At 39.7% G+C, this 21,549-nt stretch overlaps 1 protein-coding gene and 1 long non-coding RNA gene across 2 annotated transcripts in view; both read right to left on the reverse strand.

Annotated features, from left to right (window-relative positions):
• tdrd3 (tudor domain containing 3) overlaps positions 1-9,079 on the reverse strand; it is a 41,720-nt gene extending 32,641 nt beyond the window's left edge. Inside the window, exons 1-4 of the mRNA XM_030080050.1 lie at positions 8,861-9,079; positions 7,433-7,517; positions 5,644-5,709; positions 2,197-2,357 (exon numbers count right to left, since the gene is read on the reverse strand). Coding sequence (XP_029935910.1) covers positions 2,197-2,357; positions 5,644-5,709; positions 7,433-7,517; positions 8,861-8,898 — 350 coding nt within the window. The 5' untranslated portion in view covers positions 8,899-9,079. The remainder of the gene's footprint in view (positions 1-2,196; positions 2,358-5,643; positions 5,710-7,432; positions 7,518-8,860) is intronic.
• A 1,254-nt stretch (positions 9,080-10,333) lies between these two features.
• LOC115357174 (uncharacterized) overlaps positions 10,334-21,549 on the reverse strand; it is a 17,621-nt gene continuing 6,405 nt past the window's right edge. Inside the window, exons 3-4 of the long non-coding RNA XR_003928077.1 lie at positions 13,985-13,993; positions 10,334-10,344 (exon numbers count right to left, since the gene is read on the reverse strand). This is a non-coding gene — a long non-coding RNA (uncharacterized LOC115357174). The remainder of the gene's footprint in view (positions 10,345-13,984; positions 13,994-21,549) is intronic.

Genomic DNA, 21,549 nt, shown 5'->3' on the forward strand with positions numbered 1-21,549 from the left:
GTCAGAAGAAGACAAGAGGGAGGAAAAAAGCCTGGATACAGCCACTTCCTCTGGTTTTTTTTTGTTTGTTGTTTGGGTTTTTTTTTTTTCAAAACCCTGGTCGTGCTGCATCTTAGACTGTGGTTGTGGTTAAGATGAGATTTAGGAAGAACTGCTTTACAGGCAAGTTTGTAGGCAACAAAGTACCATGAGCAGGTAACACTACTGCCATGAAACCTTCAGCCAAGCTAGCTTGTGGCCAGGAAATCAATTATGTTCAGTTCAGTTGAAGCTTGAACTCTGACAAACTGTAATTATATTTGGCACTTGTGGCTCGTGCCTATGACCAAATCACAGCGATGCTGATGTTCTGTATAACAGCACTCCCTCTAGTGTGATATTGCTCATATATAGACATAAACCTAGATAAACCTTAAATGTTAGACATTCAGATGTTAAACATTATCATTGTATACAGCATGCTTACCTTAACATGCCAAAAGGCCAGCTTATTTCTAGCCCCCACCCGTATCCCGTTACCATTTTCTAAATGACATGGAACACTGCCAAGGGACTGGTGGCGAGACTAGGAGGGACTATTAATAATCCCATCCGCGCAAACCATCCTCGTGGTAAATTAAAAGCCCCCTATCTCATCAGGCCTGATAAGGCCTCTGCCTCTCTCATTAGGAAAGCACAGGGACTTAGAGGGATTTCCAGCTACTGATGCCGGATGCCAAAGCAGCAATTAGGGATTTCACTCCAAACCAGTGGGAAGGATAGGGTGTTCTCAGGATAGTGGCCAGTGTGGAAATGAGGTACTCGCTACTTTCAACGCAATCGCATACACACAATCCCATAAACACAGCATTCACCCTCCTGCTACTTAATGCTTAATTGTCCTCCCCTCTCTCTCTATCACTCTCTTGCACACTGAACAGTCCCACAAGCACCATCCTGCCTGTAATCCATCTCATCTTTGCCACTCTTGGCCTCACGCACACTCATGCAAGGACTTTGATAATAAACACCAACCAGTGTTGTTGGTAGTGTGTGTGTATGTGTGCAGCTCATAAAGAGGGGATTTGTTCTGTTCCCTCTCTTCCCATCAGCAAGTCAGGGCCCACATTCTAGCCACTCCACCTGTACAGACTGGCTAGTCACCATGGCAGCAGTCACCAAGGCCACCGTTGCTGGGATGACGATGTAATTGAGGCTGGGGATTGTTAGTAGATCAGCTGCCACCAAGTGGAAATTTCAGATAAAAGGGCAAATGGAAGCATGCAGTTGGGTGAGACTGTTGACAAGAATGTGAAGGAGGAGAGGGGCGTGATGTGGAGTTGGTCAATTGGGAAATGAGTGTGTTTGTGTGTAAGAGGGTTCGCAGACATAGTTTAGCACATCAAAGCATGAAGGTAGGCTGTCTGTGATACATGGAGGGCAGTGGAGAATGAGTACTGGAAGTGAAGCAAGTTAAGTAGGAAAGATGTAAAGTAAACAAGTCATAAAATGTACTCCTGATCACAAGGTTTGGGTGAAATTCTGAGGGGCCTCACATTTCAAAAGCCTGAATCAATCTGCACATTTCCCTTTAATCTATCGGCAACAGGGATAATTACACACTTATTTGTTTCCATGTAGCGACTAGCAGGACAGCCTGTAGAATTTGGCTTACCAGTTTTAAATACTACTCATGGTTGCTTGTTACAAAACCATCGGTTCAAATATTGTGCAATCTGTATGTTAAAGGTTTTGAAATCACACACAAAATGCAAGCAAAACAACCAAATTTATAATCCAGAAAACATGGTGTAGAAAACCTAATTTTGTGCATCTGATGACCACAAAAAGCACAAACTGCAGTTCTTAGAGGAATCATTTTCTTTCCCCACTTGATACACAAACTAGTCTATCTGATGAATGGAATATGTAATAGAAGTGAATACCAAACTTAACCATAATGCCTTTCAGCCGGCATGTGCTTCACACCAGGCTACATTATTACAAACAACTGAATTGAAAACTCAAATCTAGGGGCTCCCAATATTTTTCAGTTATAGAAAGTAAATTATTTATTTCTGATATTACAATATAAGCTAACAATTAATATTATTTATTGTCTATATTTAACTGTGATGGGCTCAATCACAGTGCATGACTGTATTCAGACTAAAACCATTATATTCCTGAACTCAGTTAAGCCATTCATATGGGTACCTGATCTTGGACAAGTGTTTAATTTCCAGTCCTACACAGGTGGTATGGCCGTCTGTCATCTGGAGCCGCAACATTCTGGGAGCTGCCTGGGACTCCTCATGGTCTTTAGGGGCCGATATGTTCCTCACCTTCTGTATCTGGAGAACACATGGACCCTCCAGCTGGCACATGCAAGAACAAAAGAATTGAAATTTAGAAAAAAAATCGGTCAGTCTAACAGCATCCGGTCATGCTAATCCAGTCACTTTTTAGCAGCACACCGGGGGAAAGAAAATACATTTATCGTTAACCAGAAATCCTGAAATTATTCTTGATTGAAAATTAAACACTCATGAATTTGAAGTTTAATAGAAAATGTAGGCTACATACATGAAATTTCACAATGATTTATGAATTCTTTTCTCTTATAATTAATTGGTTAAATATAATATTAATACAAATTTAAGTAAAAGATTACACTCTTGCACATCATTACTATAAAATTTTATCTAGACAACATTTCAGTGCATTGACCTCCCCCTGGCATCCACTCTGAAATTTTAAAAATGGTACTCAAATTAGCAGTAAAGTACTCTAACGAATGTGTTATGGAATTAGACTCAGAGTGGCACCAAACAGTTTAAAGAAGACCTTTGCCAGAAAGTCTATCAAATCAACAGACATTTTCATAGCAGCCAGTTTGGCATGTTGTCATGAATTGCAGGTAAACAGGTTGTGCTAATGTCATAAATTAAACATCTGTCCTAGTGAGGTCTAACAGAGCCAGGGTCTTGGGGTTGTTGATGCCAGCTCACTGGAAAGGCTCTGCTGCACTTAAATGGGACAGAACCTTAATATCATTAGTAACACCTGTGTTTACCCTGAAATTCCAAAATGGACACTGTGGAAAAAGTTTTATTCTGAGTTTATGATCCAGGGAGAATTGTGACTGTAACAAACTGTAACCCAGGATTTAAAAAAAAAAAGAAAAAGAAAAAGAAAAAAAGAAACAGGAAAAGTAATGTCTGTCTATTGCCACCCCTAGATGTTCTATGTGTATTATTAAATATCTCTGACAAAACAGCAGCAAACACTTTAGCAAAATGAACATGCATTAATGGTTGTATGTTTAAAAGGCTAAATGAAAACATTTCTAACTCATCTAAGAAACAAGGATTATCCCATCCAGTGTCCTATGACAGTATGGGCATGTTTATGCTACTGATTATTGTTAAGATTGCTGCGCTTATTATCATTCGTAAAACCTGCTCATCAGTTGCATCCTGTCAAACAACTACTACCACTCCCTCAAGCAGTGCACTTGGTTTGGTGCAAAACATGTGGCAAATAGTCTTAAATTATAGCAACTCAGATAGCAGTCTCTCTGCTGGACATACAGGATATAGGCACAGGACAGCACATAGTTCCTACATGACAGGGGTCTGCAGTATTTTGTGAATGTGAGAAGCAGGGGGTTAACCTCACATGCATTTTTTTTTTTTTACCTTCTGACATTCATTTGAGTTTTTTTTTCTCTGTGGTTGCAGAACTCCAGTTTCTCAGGTGAGGTTTTGTGATCCTTAGTCAGTGTATCAGGGCCATCTACTGACATTTATGTGAACTGCAATGCAGCACTCATCAAAACTGACTGGAAAAAACACTCGCGCTACAACTGAACTACAATGTAGAGTAGCTTTGCATAACATCCAGTTCATAACACTAATGGCAAGGTAGGCCTACTTTTAGGTAAGAGCCACAGAGGGATACTGCTTGTGATTTCTAAAATTTTCTTTATTATTTCTTTTCTCATGAAAGTGGCATGAAAACCAGCCAGAAAATCTAGATTTTGTAGGCATGAGGGATTGAAGAATTCACCTTGCTAGAGCTGATGTAATTGTGCCTAATTTAGCAGTCTTACATTACTGCTGGGTGTTGTCAGAAATGCAACAGAGCACACTTATGCCCACACCCAACACTGAATGCTGTTAGATGTGGTGAGAATTGCAGCAGGGCTTACGTTTTCATGGACGTCAGTGCAACAGTGCTTTTCTGTCATAAAAGACTTATGGTTTCATCACCTTTAACTCCATTGATTCTCATAAATTCCAACCATATTCTGTACTGACTGGATTTAAAGAAACAAAAAAGATAGGACCTGAAAATAGCCCAACATTTTTGTACTGCATTTCTCTGTTTTATACATGGTTTTCTGGAAGTTTCTTTTCAGTTTGTTAGAATACAGAGCATTGCACAGAAAGCCACTCCAAAATCTCACATAAATGCATGTTGAAATTGTTTGCAAAAACTTTCAAATGAAACTAAAGACACTTCAGGAGCAACAATCAGGTGGTTTTTAGTTCCTCATTCCCTAATCAAATGTAATTAATGGCCCCTTTTCCATTTCATGGTATCTACACTTCTTATCTTGGACCTAGCTACTTTTTTTTTTTTTTAGACCAGAGGTGCTCAAATTCTTTCCTATAAAGGGCCAAACATTAATCTGGATGGAGAGCTAACATCAACTTAATGTTGATGTTATGTGAAATTACGTTACATTAAAATGTATTATATTTTACAGAAAATTAATACCCCAACTCTTCATAGATAAGCCATATGTAATTTAACAGGGAAGCTTAACAGCACCGTTCTGTACACCGCTGTAAATCTCAATCATGTACTGTTTAGCTGCACAAAATGTATGTGTCATAGTCACTACGTTTACGATTTTACAGCCCTTTCAAAATAAGAAGGGAACGAGGATGAGCTTGTAAAAATGCTATGGCAGGCTAAAACAACGGGAGCGTGAGCCAAATGTGGCCTGGGGGCATCGAATTGGGCAGTTCTACATTGGGCAAAAGTTAAGGATAGTATCCAGTACCAGGTACTATTGCTCAAACCACCTTTGTTGAGGTTCCAAGTGACCTGAGCAGATACTAAAATGTGATGTGAAACACTGCAGACGACTGACTGGTCAGAGAAAAATTGAACAGTGAAACCCTGGAGGTCACTGCTTACAATAAGAAAATAAAAAAAAGTGAAACTTGTGTCACAGTTGTTAATCTATCCATGTAAAATTATTTTCTTCAGCAAATATCTTAGTTACACTAATACTGGATGTGAGGTGGAAATCAATATGGATGGGGAGCATCCTTTTCATTTTGGTCTTGTTGATTTAAAATAATAATAATAATAATAATAATAATAATAATAATAAAACACTCATGTGGGGCTCTGGTAAGAAAAGAAAAAAGTGCTCCATAAGCCCACAAGCAAATGACGGGGCTTTGTCATGATGTAGTATGTGCACTGGAAAACAAAATCCAGAAAACTAACTGATACCAAATGTGAGCAGATGCAATGGGACAGAACTTTAAGTAATAACTGAACTAAGAGAGAGGAATGCCTAGTTTAACCCACGTGCATAGATTTTATGTGGAAACAGCCATGTCAACAAACTGTAGTACTCACCATCTCAACCCTTCCACTATTGATCTCTGATGGAAGAAATTTTCTCCCAATAGGCCTAAGATCACTCTGCCAAGAAATAGATACAACACAAGTTAAAAGCAAAATATAAACATAGCATTCCTTCAACGGCTCATGGAAATGCCTGGTTGCAGTGTGGCAACATGTTCAATGAAAGCATCCACACACAAAAAGAGATGGAGCTTCGGGGTAAAGGTAAGGACAATACATCTTTCTAAAAAGAGCGCACCTCATGGACAACTTATTTTGGGACCTGACAAATCAGAAAGAAAAAGGGATGGGTATTATGGCACCAAGGCTGCTTTCAGTTTAGAGAAACAACAACCAGAATGTGAATTGAAAAAAAAAAATAGCTGTAGAAAAGTTGGCAGTACTCATTACTATACTTTTAAGGGGTGCTTTTACGAAGAGGTGTGCTACTTGCTTCCATGCACAGAAACCTAAATTATTTAGAATTTACCTGTAAAAACACACTGACTGGGCCAAACATTATGCCTACACCAATTCCAGATGCCTGTGATTGTGCACACAGAATGCTAAATCAGAAACTGCACTTTTTAGAGTTCCTGCTGAATGTTTAAGCATTGGAAATAAATTCTTCCCCTCATAAGTATAAAATATAGTTGAAGAATATTTTTTTCTCCTCATTTCTGGCCAAAAGGAGCTGAGGCAATTGTATTTTCTCTCCTTATTTTGCAACTTCATTTGATTTTTTTCCCCACTTGATTTATTTCTGTTGAATAATAATTATTTTACAAAATAATATTTTATGAAAAGCTGAAAGACATGACAATAAATTCCTATAACAGAACTATTTCTTTCCAGATTCCATAAATCCTCCTAGCAGTAAGACTCTCATCCTCAGCCAATACTAGTTCTTTGAGGCTGACCTGGGTGTGTCCCTGGCCTTTGGTGCCCACAACCACTCTTGCATCAGTCAAATTCAACTGCGTGGCCTTTCAACGTTATGTATTGCACCGCATTTTTCAATAAGTTACAGAAGGAGCTACTGGAATGTCAGAGGTACAGAGAGTTTGGCTTCTTGACAGGCGTGCAGTTTGCACTCAGCTTCAGCAAACTTCAGCGGAGGCAGTGCCTGTCTGACTGAAAGAAAAATTAATCTTAGGTGGATGGACCCCTCTATTTCCTGCAAGGTCATACGTCACACATTTTTTTGGAAATCACATAAGGAAATAGGCAGTAACCTAGACTTAGTTGGCTGACCGAGGAGGATACTGGATATAATGTGATGTAAAACAGTGTTACTACTAGTAGTATTATTAAAAGACAATTAGTTGAATCATGTGTTTTTTCAACAAGTTTACTTATACCAATAGAATGCCAATTTGTTAAATTCTCATTTCCACAGCTCTGAATCAGTGCATCAGTGTGTGGACCCACTGCATATGCCAGCAGACAAGACTAGCCCACCTTTTTGACTGTAGCTTACTGAAAAGCATTGAATATGAATAAATTAAATGAACTGCCACAATGAACCACAATGTTTCCCAAGTAACTTAAAAAAAAAAAAAAAACATAGCTAATATTTAGGTAATATTCTCATCTGTTTATGGAGACCAAATATAGCACACCCATTCAGTTAAACAGATACAGTTTGTGTTACAGTTAAGACTGAAAAACCTGCCAGAAAATATACTCCTATGAAAACAAAGGATGGCTAAACAAGACCTTGTATTTCAAGATATCTGACATACTATCAACCATGTTTAAAAGAAAATTTAGAAAAAAAAAAAAAAAAAAAAAAACTTACATCAAGTGCAATACGAATAATGTCATTGTGTGATATTTTCTCAACAGCACCTTTCAGGTCTGCTATCCCCTCATCACTAAGGTACCTGTTTGATGACAAAGATGGAGATGGAAGATGTTAAAGAGTGGAGGAAGGGTCATACACAACAGTAGTTAGATCAGCAATGTGTTATAGTGACATACAAATTTCACCTGACATGAGGGAGAGCAAATAATGACAAAATGTTCACTTTTGGATGAACTATTCCTAAACACAATACACTAGTCTTCTAACAATATCTGACAATTTTCTTAAGGTTAACAAAAGGATCAGCTGACTAAAATAACATTATTTCAAATAAGTCAAATATTAAAACTAAGACTGAGACTAGGCAGGAAAAAAACATTAAGCTAATAAAATTAAAACATGAACCTCATGAAAAATCAAAATTAGCTTGTGCCTCCCAAAATAATACCTATACCTCTGTCTTCCTATTGATAGATAGATAGATAGATAGATAGATAGATAGATAGATAGATAGATCTTTATTGTCATTGCACAATCATATACGGTATAATAATGCAACGAAATTAGGGCTCAGTACTTTCGGTGCAGGGCAGAATAGAAAGCATCGTGCAAGTTAAATAGCCGAGTCTCTGATATCAGAAAAATGCAACAGTCACGGAAACACTTATTATCAAGCTGCTTATACTGCTATTACTAGTACAGCTTCTATTTGTTTGTTTGTTTTTTTCCTTTACTAAATTGAGAAAAGCAATGCAAAACTTCATTGTACCTGAGTATGACAATGAAGATCATTATATTCTAAACCACCAATAAAATGTAAAATTACTATGACTGCATTAAAATGTGAAATAATTAAAGTTTCTCTTTTTCGACGACAGCAATGATGTAAGCTGTCGAGACAAGTAGTTGAGCTAAATATCATTTTCTCTGCTTTAAACATGAACTGGTCTGGTGCTGATGTGAAGTGCCAACATGTGGGCTCTCCAGTTGACGTTGTTTGCACATAAAGCCTATGAGCAACGTCAACCTCTCAACTATAATGGGCGATACACAGGGACTGGCCCGACTTTCAAGTTACTTTAATTACCGTCAAATGTCTAGCTAGCCGCCACCGTCTGTACGGTATTACAAGTGAGGCTGCAATACTTCCACACTAGCAACAAGCTAACGCTAGTCGTTCAGAGTCCATGTTTTCCTCTTATTAGCGAGCTAAAGTGCTGGCGTGTTGTTCAGTCAGCCTCACGGTCTGGAAAACCTTACGCTTACGATAATGTTAGCTAATGTGTTACCTGCCTGTAGCTTGTTAAGCAGCCTCACAACGCAAACACACATCACCGTTAACGTAAACACGGCTTTGTTGCTATTGTTAGCTATCAACACATTAACACCAGTGTATGTTAGCTAGCTAACAAATCCACCTACCAGCCCTCTCTGGTCAGAGAGTCTGTCAAATCGCTCATTTTCTCGGAGACTGTGGATGTGTGAAATGATGGCACAAATGTGTTCAACGTCTGTACTTTTCAATAATGACTATTTGATTCTGAAATTCATTTCTCGACCCGATATTGATAAGGCTTTCTAATCACTACCATAGACGGACCACAGGATAACTACCAACTGACCCTACGTCGCCTAACGTCATCGGTCGAATGCGTGCATGCAGTATGGAAAGCCAAAAGGGTCAAAATTCTTTCGCGCACTATTCTTCTCTTCCTTATTGGTAATGTCCAACCACCTTAACGCCATGAGGAGTGTTCCTGTCACCCAGAGTGGGCAAAACAGCTATCAGCTCAAACTATGATTAGTTAAATCCGCTGGTATTCCCTCGCAACTGAAAATGTTCTGTACAGTCATTGGCCCTCTGACGTTTTGCTAAGGATAGTCTACATACTTACGTGGTTATATCAAGGACACTTAATATTTGGTTGGGTGAGGGAAACCAACACTGTTTACACAAATGGGCATCATGGCAATGAATTTCTGCCCAGTCACTGAGCCTGTGAGCACATCTTGCCCAGATTTCTAGTGGGATTTTTTTCTTAATTTATTTAACATCAGATAACTGAAAGGCTATTGGGATTAAAAATCTCTTTCACAAGTGCTCCGGCAAAAACAGGCAGTGGCACAAATAACAGGGCTGCAGACATATGTCTACAAGGGAAATAATTTACAGAATAATAACATATCAAAATTATTCAGCAGCTATCATCACAACACATCACATCATAGATCATGGAGAAACATTAAAAATCAGTCAAAACATCTGCAGCCAGATGTACCTGCCTCCAAATCATTGACGATTACTTTAAATGTATCCAGAGAGACCAGCTCCCACAGATCCAGGTCATTTTGTATGTGATTCCAAGCACAGGGAGCAGCGTATTTAAATCACACAGTAAATTTTGTATTTCCAGTAGATATGAAGGACTTTCTGTAATTATATATTCCAATAACTAGAGGGTTTAGAGGAATCCTTTTCAGGATTCCAGATCGGGACAGTTGCTACTCATTTCCCATTTATAGGCAATGTCCTCAACTGCCAAATGTTGATGAACAATTCTAATAATACCTCAAAAGCCACGTCTCTACACTAAAGGTCCTAATCATGACTTAATAATGATTTGCTCATTTCATCTCCTCAACTGAAAGGAACTCAGTCCTCACTCTCTTCCATCGTTTCTAAATACTTTCTTTTTAGCATGTTCAATATTTTTTCCTTTCTAATGTTTATCTTCTTTTATTCATAACAAGATTCTGGAAATTGTGTCCATCCATCCACCCATCTATCCATGTTCTAGCTGTTTATCTGGTAGCAACAAAGCAAGCAGAGCAGCCACAGGTTTTTCTTGCAGCTCCGCCTGGGGGTTCCCAAAGTGCTCCAAGTCAGCTGGGACATGTATTCCCTCCTGCATGTCCTGGGTGTACTCCACCATCTCTTCCCAGTGCATTATGCCTGCAACACTTCCAAACTGAGGTACCCGGGAGGAATCCAGCGGTGGCTGTTTGGCATTTAGTATGGTGGAGCAACTTTTGAAAGGTTTATTTCTGAAGCAATAATCTACATAATAATGTGGTCACAATAAATTTCTGCTTGATTACAAGAAAACAAATGTCATTTGTCCATTTTTCAGTGGACACATTTATGATAAATGTGTCCACTGAAAAATGTGCAAATGAATGTATGCCAGAGTAACAGTCTCATACAAATGTAACTGAGTATAATGACTTCATTCCATTGCTATAGACAACTGTACAGATATACTCCAACACAACATGCGTAGACAGAAAATGAAATAGTGTATACTCAACCCTATGTTAACCAGAACTGACTGTGGTGAGTGCAGCCTTTAACATTCTCTAAACCTGCACAGGTGACACAGAGAAAGAATCAGATGGCTATTAACACATTAAGCTATATGGAAGATATTCATATTGGCTGCCCCCCCCTGAAAGCATGCTGACTAGCAGCTGGCTCCTTTCAGCAGCAGCTAGATCCTCTTGAATCATTTAACCCTATCTCTCCACACCCTTTCACACAAAGTGAGGCCAGCCACCTTTCAAAGGCTCTGTTCCCACCTGATATTAAAATCCATCTTTGGTAATCCAAACACAAGTGGACAGCTCTCAATCTGTGTACACACCCGGCATTAACATGCGTCTCCACGTGTCTCACCTGCCCACTTGTGATCGGATCTTGCTTTCCTGCTCTATATGCAAATAAACACTTATGATTTCACACACACACACACACACACACACACACACACACACACAGAGAGAGAGAGAGAGAGAGAGAGAGAGAGAGATCATCCTCCCATGCAAAAAATAAAACGGTCTCTAACAGGCAGCAGGTATTTACAAAAGGAGACTTCCTTGCTCCAACCTCATTTTAATGCAGCCATAAATCACTCAAGACGTATTTCACATGTGTTACAGGCTCGACCTGATCATGTTCAGGCTCAGATTATTTTATTATTCCAGGGGGTTTGAGAGGGTTCTCTGCTTAGGTGGATAAATCAACCTGTAATATTTCTGTGGTATTCCTGTAGTAACCGTAGTGCCACATCAACATGGCTGCTACAATATTTCTGTAGTATTCCTACAGTAACTGTTGCACCTAGGGTTAGAAAGAATGTGTTTAACTGTGCCAGGTCATGAAATTTAAGAACAGCAGCTGCATCCAAAATTTATATGGAAGAAAAAACTTTGCATATTGTCAATACATACATGTTGTTTGTCAATACATGTTTTTAGGGGAGCTCATGTCCTGTTAAGGGGAGCTGAGCTCCTCCTGGCTCACCTGTAGTTCCCACCTTGCAGGTAGACAGTTTCTGTTTTTATCCATTAACCAGCTGCTTTATAGCAGACCTGCACTTCAGTTTGCATTTAATCCATCAGCTGACAATGCAGCTGCGCTGGGCAGAGTCAGGTAAGATATTTATTCTATTGGAAAAGTGATGTTCTGACTGGTGTCAGGGGTGTCAGAGTGTTGGCCTGGACAAGGCAGGGAATGTCAGGTGAGTAGGCAGTCCTTCAATGTGTCCTGGAACACGTCTGTTCACACCTCTAATGTGATGAGGACACAAGCATCCCAGACCACCTCCACATGCGTTCTGAGATCTGATCTCTCAGGACGCCGTGAGGACACATTGCTGCTGTTTACATCTGTACTTGGACGTGTCAGCTTGCATTCAGATTTCTCAGGACAGATGTTACTAAGATAAGATAAGATAAGATATTCCTTTATTAGTCCCACAGTGGGGAAATTTCCAGTATTACAGCAGCAAAGTGGACAGCAATAGCAAAGCATAATAAATAAATAACAACCAGGTGGGAACAGGGCCAAAGAGACTTCATCTTGGCTACATGTATCAGTGACATCATTCGTGCAATCTTTCATCCAAAGCTGATGCCCAAAGGTGAGGGTTTGCATGAAGGTTACCAGGATACAGAGAGCATTGTATTATGAGTGCCCTGCGATGGACTGGCGACCTGTCCTGGAGTCGCTGTACACTAAACAGTTGCAGCGGCTCCCCAGCTCCATCCGAAGTGATGCCTCCCATCCTTTAGCGAGTGAGTTCCAGCTGTTGCCATCCGGACGCACATTTGTAGTCCCAAGAACTAGGACATCACGCTATAGGAACAGCTTTGTCCCCGCGGCTGTTTCTCTTTTAAACAAAATGTAATGCACTTTATTGCTGAGGTCTATTTTGTTATTTATGTATTTCTATTTATTGGGAATCTTATTTTGTATTTATTGTTCCTTGTCTGGCAGGCAATTCTATTCTTTTTTATCCGCTTTGCCTTGCTTTCCTTTATTGGCTTTACTCCTGTTCAGTGAGCACTCTGAGTACCTGTCATGTCTGTATCTGTCCTGTGTCAATATGTCTGGGTAGGTGTGAGATGCCGTCTTCTGTTTACTGCAGAACAAATCTACCTACGGGTACTAATAAAGTCAACTTGAACTTGAACTTGAACTTGTCCAGGGTGTTTAGCGGTTTAGAAGATGAATGAATGAATGAATGAATGAATGAATGAATGTATTATGAGTAAGAACTCTTTTCACCATGACAGCCCGACACAATGTCTATATTGTTGCAGCTAACCAGCAGTAAATCTCTCAATTCTTTTTACCCTGTTCCGTGAATAACCTCAAGGTAGCTTTTTCTGGGAGAGGGCCACATGACCTCAAACCTGAAAGTTGGGTTGTCACTTTAACTATAAATCAAATTCAAATTTATTTTAATTTATTAAAGTTCAAGTTTATGTAGAGTTTATGCCACTGCCCATTCAAGCTTATTTAGAGCCCCACATCACTGGGGTTCAAGCTGCCACAAGTTAACAATATATAAAACAGGCCGGTGTCCCCTGACTGAAACTCTCATGGTGCACAATTTTTTAATTTCCTTTGTAAAATGGCCTAATCAGCAACTCCTTCTATATTCAAACATTAGAGATGGGATTTATGGCTCTTTGAAGGGAGCCGGATCTTGAGGATCCGTTCCTTTCAAAGAGCCGTTCAAAAGACTGGCTCATTTTTATATTTATTTATTTTTAACCCATTAAGACCTAAACATTACACATGAGACTAACAGGGTGGTATCAGACTGTACTGGATGCTTACGAAGGTGTGGGTTAATATTTTGATCAGAATCATTCAAACTTAGACATCCCATATATATTATATTTGAAGCCACATAGAGATATAATTTAAAAATCTGCCTCTGTGGTTGGCTCACACAGCACAAACATACCTTTACTGTGGACTCAAGAGATCTTGTTAGTCTCATTTCCTTATGTGACATAGCCTTGAGCTGGCCTTGAGTCTAAAGTTTTATCTCCAAAAGCATACCACTTTGTTATATCTGCACAAGTCCATAAGAGGTAGGCTAAATTTTGCACCAGCTAGATTTAGCTTTCTGATCCCTGTCATTATGTTCAAAGCTTGATTAGAGAATAAAGTATAGTTTTCCCCAAATACCGCTGGTCTATGCCTGCCAAGAGGGTGAAGATAGCAGGACCCAGGCAAGACCTGTCTTAGCACACCCTACCTGTCTCTGATTGGCCTAGAGCTCATTGCCTTGAACATTTCCGGTGAACAACCACTCCACGACATCCCCAGCTGTTCTGGTGAGAATAGACTCCACAAGATTCTTGGCCAATAAGGACTGGCCAAACAAGTCACACACATGACTCCTTATTTCTTTTTGTTCACAACATGCAAAAATGACCAAATACACTGAAATTAATGGATACTATGTGAATTAAAGCAAAAAACAAAGAAATTGGGAACTGGAATTGGGAAAGAGCCGGTTCACTCGTTCACTTCAAAGAGCCGTTCAAAAGAATTGACTCGTTCACGAACGACCCATCACTATCAAACATCTCATCAAAAGTCTCTAAGTCATGTTTATCATCAATTAATTTCAAACTTACACTAATAGTTGGAAATTTTCCAACTCATTCCTTCAAAATGTTCATTGTTATAACATATTTCTAAATATCTTTTTTCCATTCCAATTTGGTATAAAATTGGTGAAAGCTCATTTCCTTCTGTTTAATTAGAGTTAGTGTGATGTTTTAGGATTTTAATTAGGCTATTGATTCAGCTATAGGGCCTTTCCCCAGTCATGCCTCCTTTGAAAAATGTGAGGAATTCCTGGAATTATTCTCTGAAAAAATATGAAGTATTGCCCATGACTATGACAGGTGGAAGACTATGTTTTCCACCTCCGCCAACGGGTTTGGAAGAATGTCAGGACATTTGGCTGTCACTGGACAAAATGGACAGGGAGCAGAAAGTGCCAGTGGAGGGACTGTTTTTTATTAGTAAGCAAATACCCAACCAACAACACATCAGCAGTGTGGTGTCAGATCAGTAGACTGTTGGTAACATCTGGTAGGTTAAAGTGTATGGCAATCCTTTGTAACCTCAGAACACATTTAATTTTCATGACTTTACATTAAAAAAATTTAAAAGTGGGGAAAAAAGCTTATTTTATTAGTTTGTAAGATTTTGGTTTACTTTCAGGTTTTAGGGTTGCAGAACACTCAAACAATCTTAATGCCTCGCAATACACACCTTGGTCAAGTCCAACCATCTCGGCCCTCCAGCCTGCTGAAGGCCAACAGGCGAATGTGGACGTGTTCTGCCAGAAAGCAAAAACACTTTTTAGAATTCTGAAAGTTGACAACATCGGTTGCGTGCTTTTACATGGATCGTAAACACTAGCTGCATGAAGCTGTTTTACAGGTCCAATGTTGTTTTAGGGTTCACTGTCATTTTAAGTGTTTCACAAGGTTTCATGTGTTTTGCTGTAGAAATGCCAGCAGTTACATTAGCATTACTTTAGACAACATATACTCACTTGGATGATTCATTGATCTTCAGCATAACAATGTTTCCAGAGAAATGCAAACTGTTAAAGGCAGCCCAAGCAACCAGATACGATCCATTGCAATGGATGCAATACCTACCTCACTTGACTGTCATATCCACACAAATATGCTTTCAGCAGCGTTTTTTTTTTTTTTAATGCTACATGGTCACAGTCTAAAGCATGTATCTTAAATACATAGTAGTTTGACTCTGAAACATCCAGAAATACTTGATTAACTTTTTCATTAGGGTGGCACGGTGGTGTAGTGGTTAGCACTGTCACCTCACAGTAAGAAGGTCCTGGGTTCGATTCCCACCCATGGTCCTTTCTGTGTGGAGTTTGCATGTTCTCACCGTGTTTGCGTGGGTTTCCTTCAGGTACTCTGGTTTCCTCCCACCGCCCAAAGACATGCAGGTTAGGTGAATTGGAGAAGCTAAATTGCCCCTAGGTATGAATGTCAGTGTTTGTCTGTCTGCCCTGCGATGGACTGGCGACCTGTCCAGGGTGTTTCACTGCCTTCGCCCATTGAGCGCTGGGTTAGGCTCCAGCATCCCCCCGCGACCTTAGTGAGGATAAGTGGTTTAGAAGATGAATAAACTTTTTCATTAAAACTTAACAGAATTCCACCGAAGGACTAAGGCCACATGAATGAAAAAAAAAAAAAAATCAAGGGTAGATGTTTTTTGCTTAATTGCTTCTCTTTTCAGCTCATCCTGAACAGCTGCCTCAGTAAATCCTTTAGTCTTTCCACACTTGCCAAATTATTTTATTTTTCTTTTATCTGTTTTTTGTTTGAATAGTGCAGTTCATCACTCAGGATATTAGTATTTTGGTCCACTCTACGGTTTCCTGTCAGTCTTTGTCAAGGTGTCTGCCTCATCCTCCCGCCTCTTCCTTCCTGCACTACCACAACTTGACTCTGATGTGGAGCATCTTCACACTTTTTGCATTAGATATAACCTTTTACACTAACAATGACTGAATCACTGCTCTAGTGTTAGTTATAACCTCTATACGCAGAACATCAGATTCATGCATTTGTCTAAACCAGCCAAATGTTGCTATGTGACTTTGCATTGTCCCTTTTCATATGAAGTAAATAAATAAACACAATTTCACAGCCACTATATACAATCCTCTGAGTCCCCCCCCAATTACAGCGCCTAACTTGTCTGCTTACAGGCTTCTGCCATCCATACTTCTGGCAGTTCTCAAAGGAGGAGGCACATCCAGTATGCTCTCATATTGTACCGTTCTTCATACATTTAACTGTCACTTTCCTTTGGAATCCAATACTGATGTATAATTATTTTTTTCCCCCCCTGTGCAAGTTGTCAAGCTTTTAATGACTTAGACTGCTGTTCCAATAATGTCAGCAATTAAATTTCCAAGCATTTCTGATCACAAGAGCTAAGTCCAAGTCCAGACACTGAATTTTAACTTACAAACCTCACTATCCAGGGAGCATTTGCAGATGGCTAAATTTGTTGTGGGACCAAGTTAAAACAGTCCCATTTCCACAACTGTATTTTGCAAGAAACTTCAAGATGCCCCAAATTAAAGGAATATAATTTGTTGCTAACACTTAAGGTTGACACTGCAAATAGTCTCTAAATAGTCAACAAATCATAATAATAAATAATAATAAATAACAAATAATCATCAAAAACTATATGGCTTGCTTAATATCTCATTAAAGTAGGCATTTTCATATAGACTATGATGTTACTTTCACTGGGCTGAGGTTAATTTCCCACTTCAATGCACAGCAGGCTAGCTACCCCAGCTTTTAGTTTGGTACTAATTAGCTCATGTAATACCCATATTGGCAATTTGAATAATTAACATTAGTTATTTCTTAAATTTAAATGTATTCTCATGCATATTTTGATCCCAACGCTTCAGTCTCCTGGACACTCCAGACAAAAATATAGTTGACATTTGACTACGTTTTGGCTGCTCTGGATACACATTCTAGACTTTGAGAACCTTTGTACACAAAATTCATTCATCTTTATCATCAAAGAAATGCTACTCCTGACCTCCAACCAAACCACAAACTGTCCTGTTCCCTGGCAACATTTTATGAAGTCACTCTCCTTTTATCCTCTCTCTTCCCGACAAAAAATTTTAACACTTTTGTCCTGGGACCTGGGACAGGGGTAGGTGTTGGTGGTGGCATACATACCTGCAACCAAAAGCGGCCAACAGTTGATTTCACTGAAGAGAAGGAATTAATCAGTGAACTCACCTAGTGTAGTGCTTAGTTGGTATGAAAACCTGCATATTCAGGGTTCGTACACTTTTTTCATGGTCAAATTCAAGCACTTTTAAAGGACTTTCAAGGTAAATTTTTTCAGGTTTTCCAGTACCATTAAAGGAGAAATCCGGTATATATATATCCTTCTGGTTTTTTTTTTAATACTGCATACAGGAAATACAGGTATGCAGTATTAAAAATCAGAAAAACAGAAAAAAAAAACAGAAGGAAAAAAGAAAACAGCTTCTACAGCTAGAAGTATTTAGTCTGCCCTCTCCTTATACAGTAGATGTAGGGTATAGGTAGATCCCCCTAAGGGAAAATTCAAAATTGACATAACAACTGCATAAGTAAATAAGATTAAAAAAATAGATTACATTAAATGAACAAGAAAACCATCTAAGAATATTATATAATAATAATAATAATAATAATAATAAATATGTCAATATAATTCATATATATTATTAATATACTGTATCAATATGGTTCATAGATAGATAGCATAAAAATAGAGAGAGAGAGAGAGAGAGAGAGAGAGAGAGAGAGAGCTTGCTGCTTTGGTATACGTCTTGCGCTCCAGTAGCCAAGCGGTGTCTACTCTTATGTCTATCATCTTATGGGCTAACATCAGCTGTGCTTCAATTCTAAGTTGTGGGAAGTTCCTGCAGTTTACTGTTGAGAAACGCAGGCTTTGTTCTTAACTTAGCCCTTAATAATTGTCACTAATTGACACTGGCATTCAGACACATCACATAGTGCTTCTACATTTAGGTCTAGCATGCAGCTAATGGTTAGCCACAGTGGTGTAGTTTATTGTAGTGGGTATACGCGCGCGCGCACGCACACACGCACACACACACGCACACACGCACACACACGCACACAGGCTCCCTTTCTGAAACGTTAACGTTAGCTCCAGCTGTAGTGTCCCCCGAAAAATGGTCAAAAAGAGCCGCTTCGTAACACAGAGAAGGCGACTTTATGAACGGGAAAGTGAACGTTATGTCAAAAAAACATACTGATTCGTATCTTTGCGCATTTTTAAGTGGTTATACGGAAATGCGGGACCTTTTCTAGTGGGTATACGCAGTATACCTGCGTATCACGTAGACTACACCACTGATTAGCCAACAAATCACACATGTAGGGCTAGTCATCTCTGTGACTTACTTTTCATGACTCGAGAGTGCTGACTCTCCCATAGCGAAAAGTTGAAGCTTCTTTTTCCATATTTTGCAGCATGCTACACGTGGATTTGGTCCATGTTTTATCCACTGTTTCTACTTTTCATTACCCAGCCAACGTTCATTAAAACGGCAACCTCCCGGCACGTTGGTCGCATGCTGCTGCACTGCCCTCTTGTTGGGGGCGTGACACATGACAATCAACCCAGCTCTTGTGAAACCCATCAGAGCGTGAGCTGTGAAGGCGTCATTTTTAATCCGACTTATTTTATTTCTCTCCATTTAATAAGTGGTCCATTTAGTCAGACCAGAAATATGGTAACAATTTCAAGCATTCAAGCATTTACAAGCACGTTACCCAAAATTCAAGCATTTTTCAAACCTTGAAAACGTAACATTAAAATCCAAGCATTTTCAAGGTTTTCAAGCACCCGTACGAACCCTGCATATTCTTGACCCTTCAAGGTACACGGTTACCCATTCCTGGGGTTATATTTAGTCCGTAGCTATATTCCAGAAATAAGAGCAATTACTCATGAAACACTATTGCTGGCAACTCACATAAGAACCATCATCCACTACAAACTAATTGGCAGTTGGACTGAACCTCACAGGTGCAATGACCACCTGGCTTACATGAATTTTGTTGGATTTTGTTGGGATATCTGGGCCAGCACATCAGAGTAGTGTTTCCAATCTGTGCTCTAATCCACAAAATGCATAAATTTCCTGCTTACACTGGCTTTCACCCTCCTCTTACCACAGTAAATGATCACACCAATTTAACACATTCATAATGAATAAAAAACACAAACACTTCAATCCAATGCCCATTGAGATGTACAAGATAAAATGTTTATCGTAAACACTGGCATTTATTGTTAGATTAGTGCAAATAAGATGCATAGGAATGAAAATACATTATAGCAATGCATAATACAGTGCCAAGTTTGGGAGGGCTATATGAAGAGTCAGTTTTTGTCTTTGGTTTATCATTTTTGTGTGTGTGTCATTTTTACTATTTTAAATAGGCCAGTATTTGTATTCAAAGAACTGAGTATTTGAGAATTCATGGACTTTGAAAATTGCCTGCACTGTGAGTTTTCCATCAAAGCAGTGAAATGTATTAACATTTTGGTCCACATGCACAAAAAGCAAACTATTGTAGACCCACCATCTGGGTTTACAGTAGCTTCCACTATATCTTGCTTTATGTTAGGAGTTAAACAAACTGGTGTGACAGGGAACAGGGCCCATCCTATGTTTCCCCCAAATCCCACTCCTCACCTGACTCTGAAGGCAACCCTGGTACGTGGGTGTGGGGAGGTAGCAGCTCCACCCACGGACCAATCTCCCAATTTTCAGCTCACAGCAGGTGTGTATAAAGGGACTAGCTCATCAGCCAGTATGCAATGCTGGTTGATGGCCTGCCCTGAGTGATTCCTCCTGCTGTGTGCTGTCAATTGAGGTAGGATATTGTGACTGGTTGGCTTTAGGCCCCGTTTACACGACAACGGATCTGATGAAAACGGAAAACTCATTCCTTTGCGTTTTTAAAAAGTTCCATGTTTATACGATAACACTGTGAGAACGATCCTCGTTCACATGGATCCGCAAATACAACTGAAAATGCTGTAGTGTGCATGCCAGGCCAGTAGGTGGAGGTGAACTTTCCAATGTAACACCACAGAGTAGCACCGCGCGCCTGCGCACAAACAGTTCGATAGTCCGCCATTGTTGTTGTTTTCCTGTTCGCGCATGGCTGAAAACGTCATAGTCACACGAGAAGTGGGGCCGTGTCGTCATCGTTTCACAAGAATTGCGGCGTTATCAAAAAATTCCACTCTGGAACCCAGTTTCAAAAGTTTGCGTTTTCAAGCGCCTAATACACCGTTGTCGTGTAAACGAAAGGCCAAACCGCAACAAAAGTTTGCTGTTTTTGTGAAAATCGATCCCTTAGAGTTCCAGTAAGTGAGTACTCCTTCCACTGGAGGTATGAGTCTATTGTTCTAAGACTGGTAAGTAGGGTGTTTGATGGCACCTGAGGTAAATTTATGGATATATATATTGTAGCACTGTAGGATAACCATTGTGTTTTCCCATAGATTCCTGTAGTTGCTGTTTCTACCTCCCAGTTTTTGATATCTTGTCCATGTGAACCTCATGTGAACCAACTGTCTTTTTAATAATTTTTGTATATGTACTGAGTTGTGTTTTCTACAGGTTGTGTGAGTGCCGCCAGGTGGGGTCAGCCACCCAGGTGAGGTCCCTTCACTGTATTGCTGTGGTTTGGAGCACTGGGCACCCCTTTTTTGTGTGTGTTTGAGTTTGCAGTGTGTGGGCGCGCGTGTGTGTGTATATGCACCCCTGGACACTCTTCCCCCTTAAATCTGCCCCCATCTTTTTGGTGGCCTCAGCCACGATCTTGTTGTAGTTAGTTTTAGCAGTGCATTATATTTTTAGACTGTGGATCTATTTGGTAAAATAATTGCTTCACTGTAATAAAATATCTTTATACATACCCCATTCCACTAGGTGGTGATTTTTTTCTTTTTGAACCTGGTTTCTAGGCATCAGGCGTCTTCACTCCCGCCAGGGATTTTGGGCCCCATGAAAAGAAATCTTATTGGGCCCTTGTATAGCCAGCCAATAGGCAAACCTTTTTATTTCAGGCCTTTCGAGGGCCCCCTCCCACATTGTGGCCCTGGGTAATCAGTCCCACTTTTCCCCCCACTACGACACCCCTGACTCCCGCACACCAAACAAATCAAACATTTTGTATTT

This window comes from Myripristis murdjan, chromosome 3 (assembly GCF_902150065.1).
Source record: "Myripristis murdjan chromosome 3, fMyrMur1.1, whole genome shotgun sequence".
Taxonomy (NCBI): domain Eukaryota; kingdom Metazoa; phylum Chordata; class Actinopteri; order Holocentriformes; family Holocentridae; genus Myripristis; species Myripristis murdjan.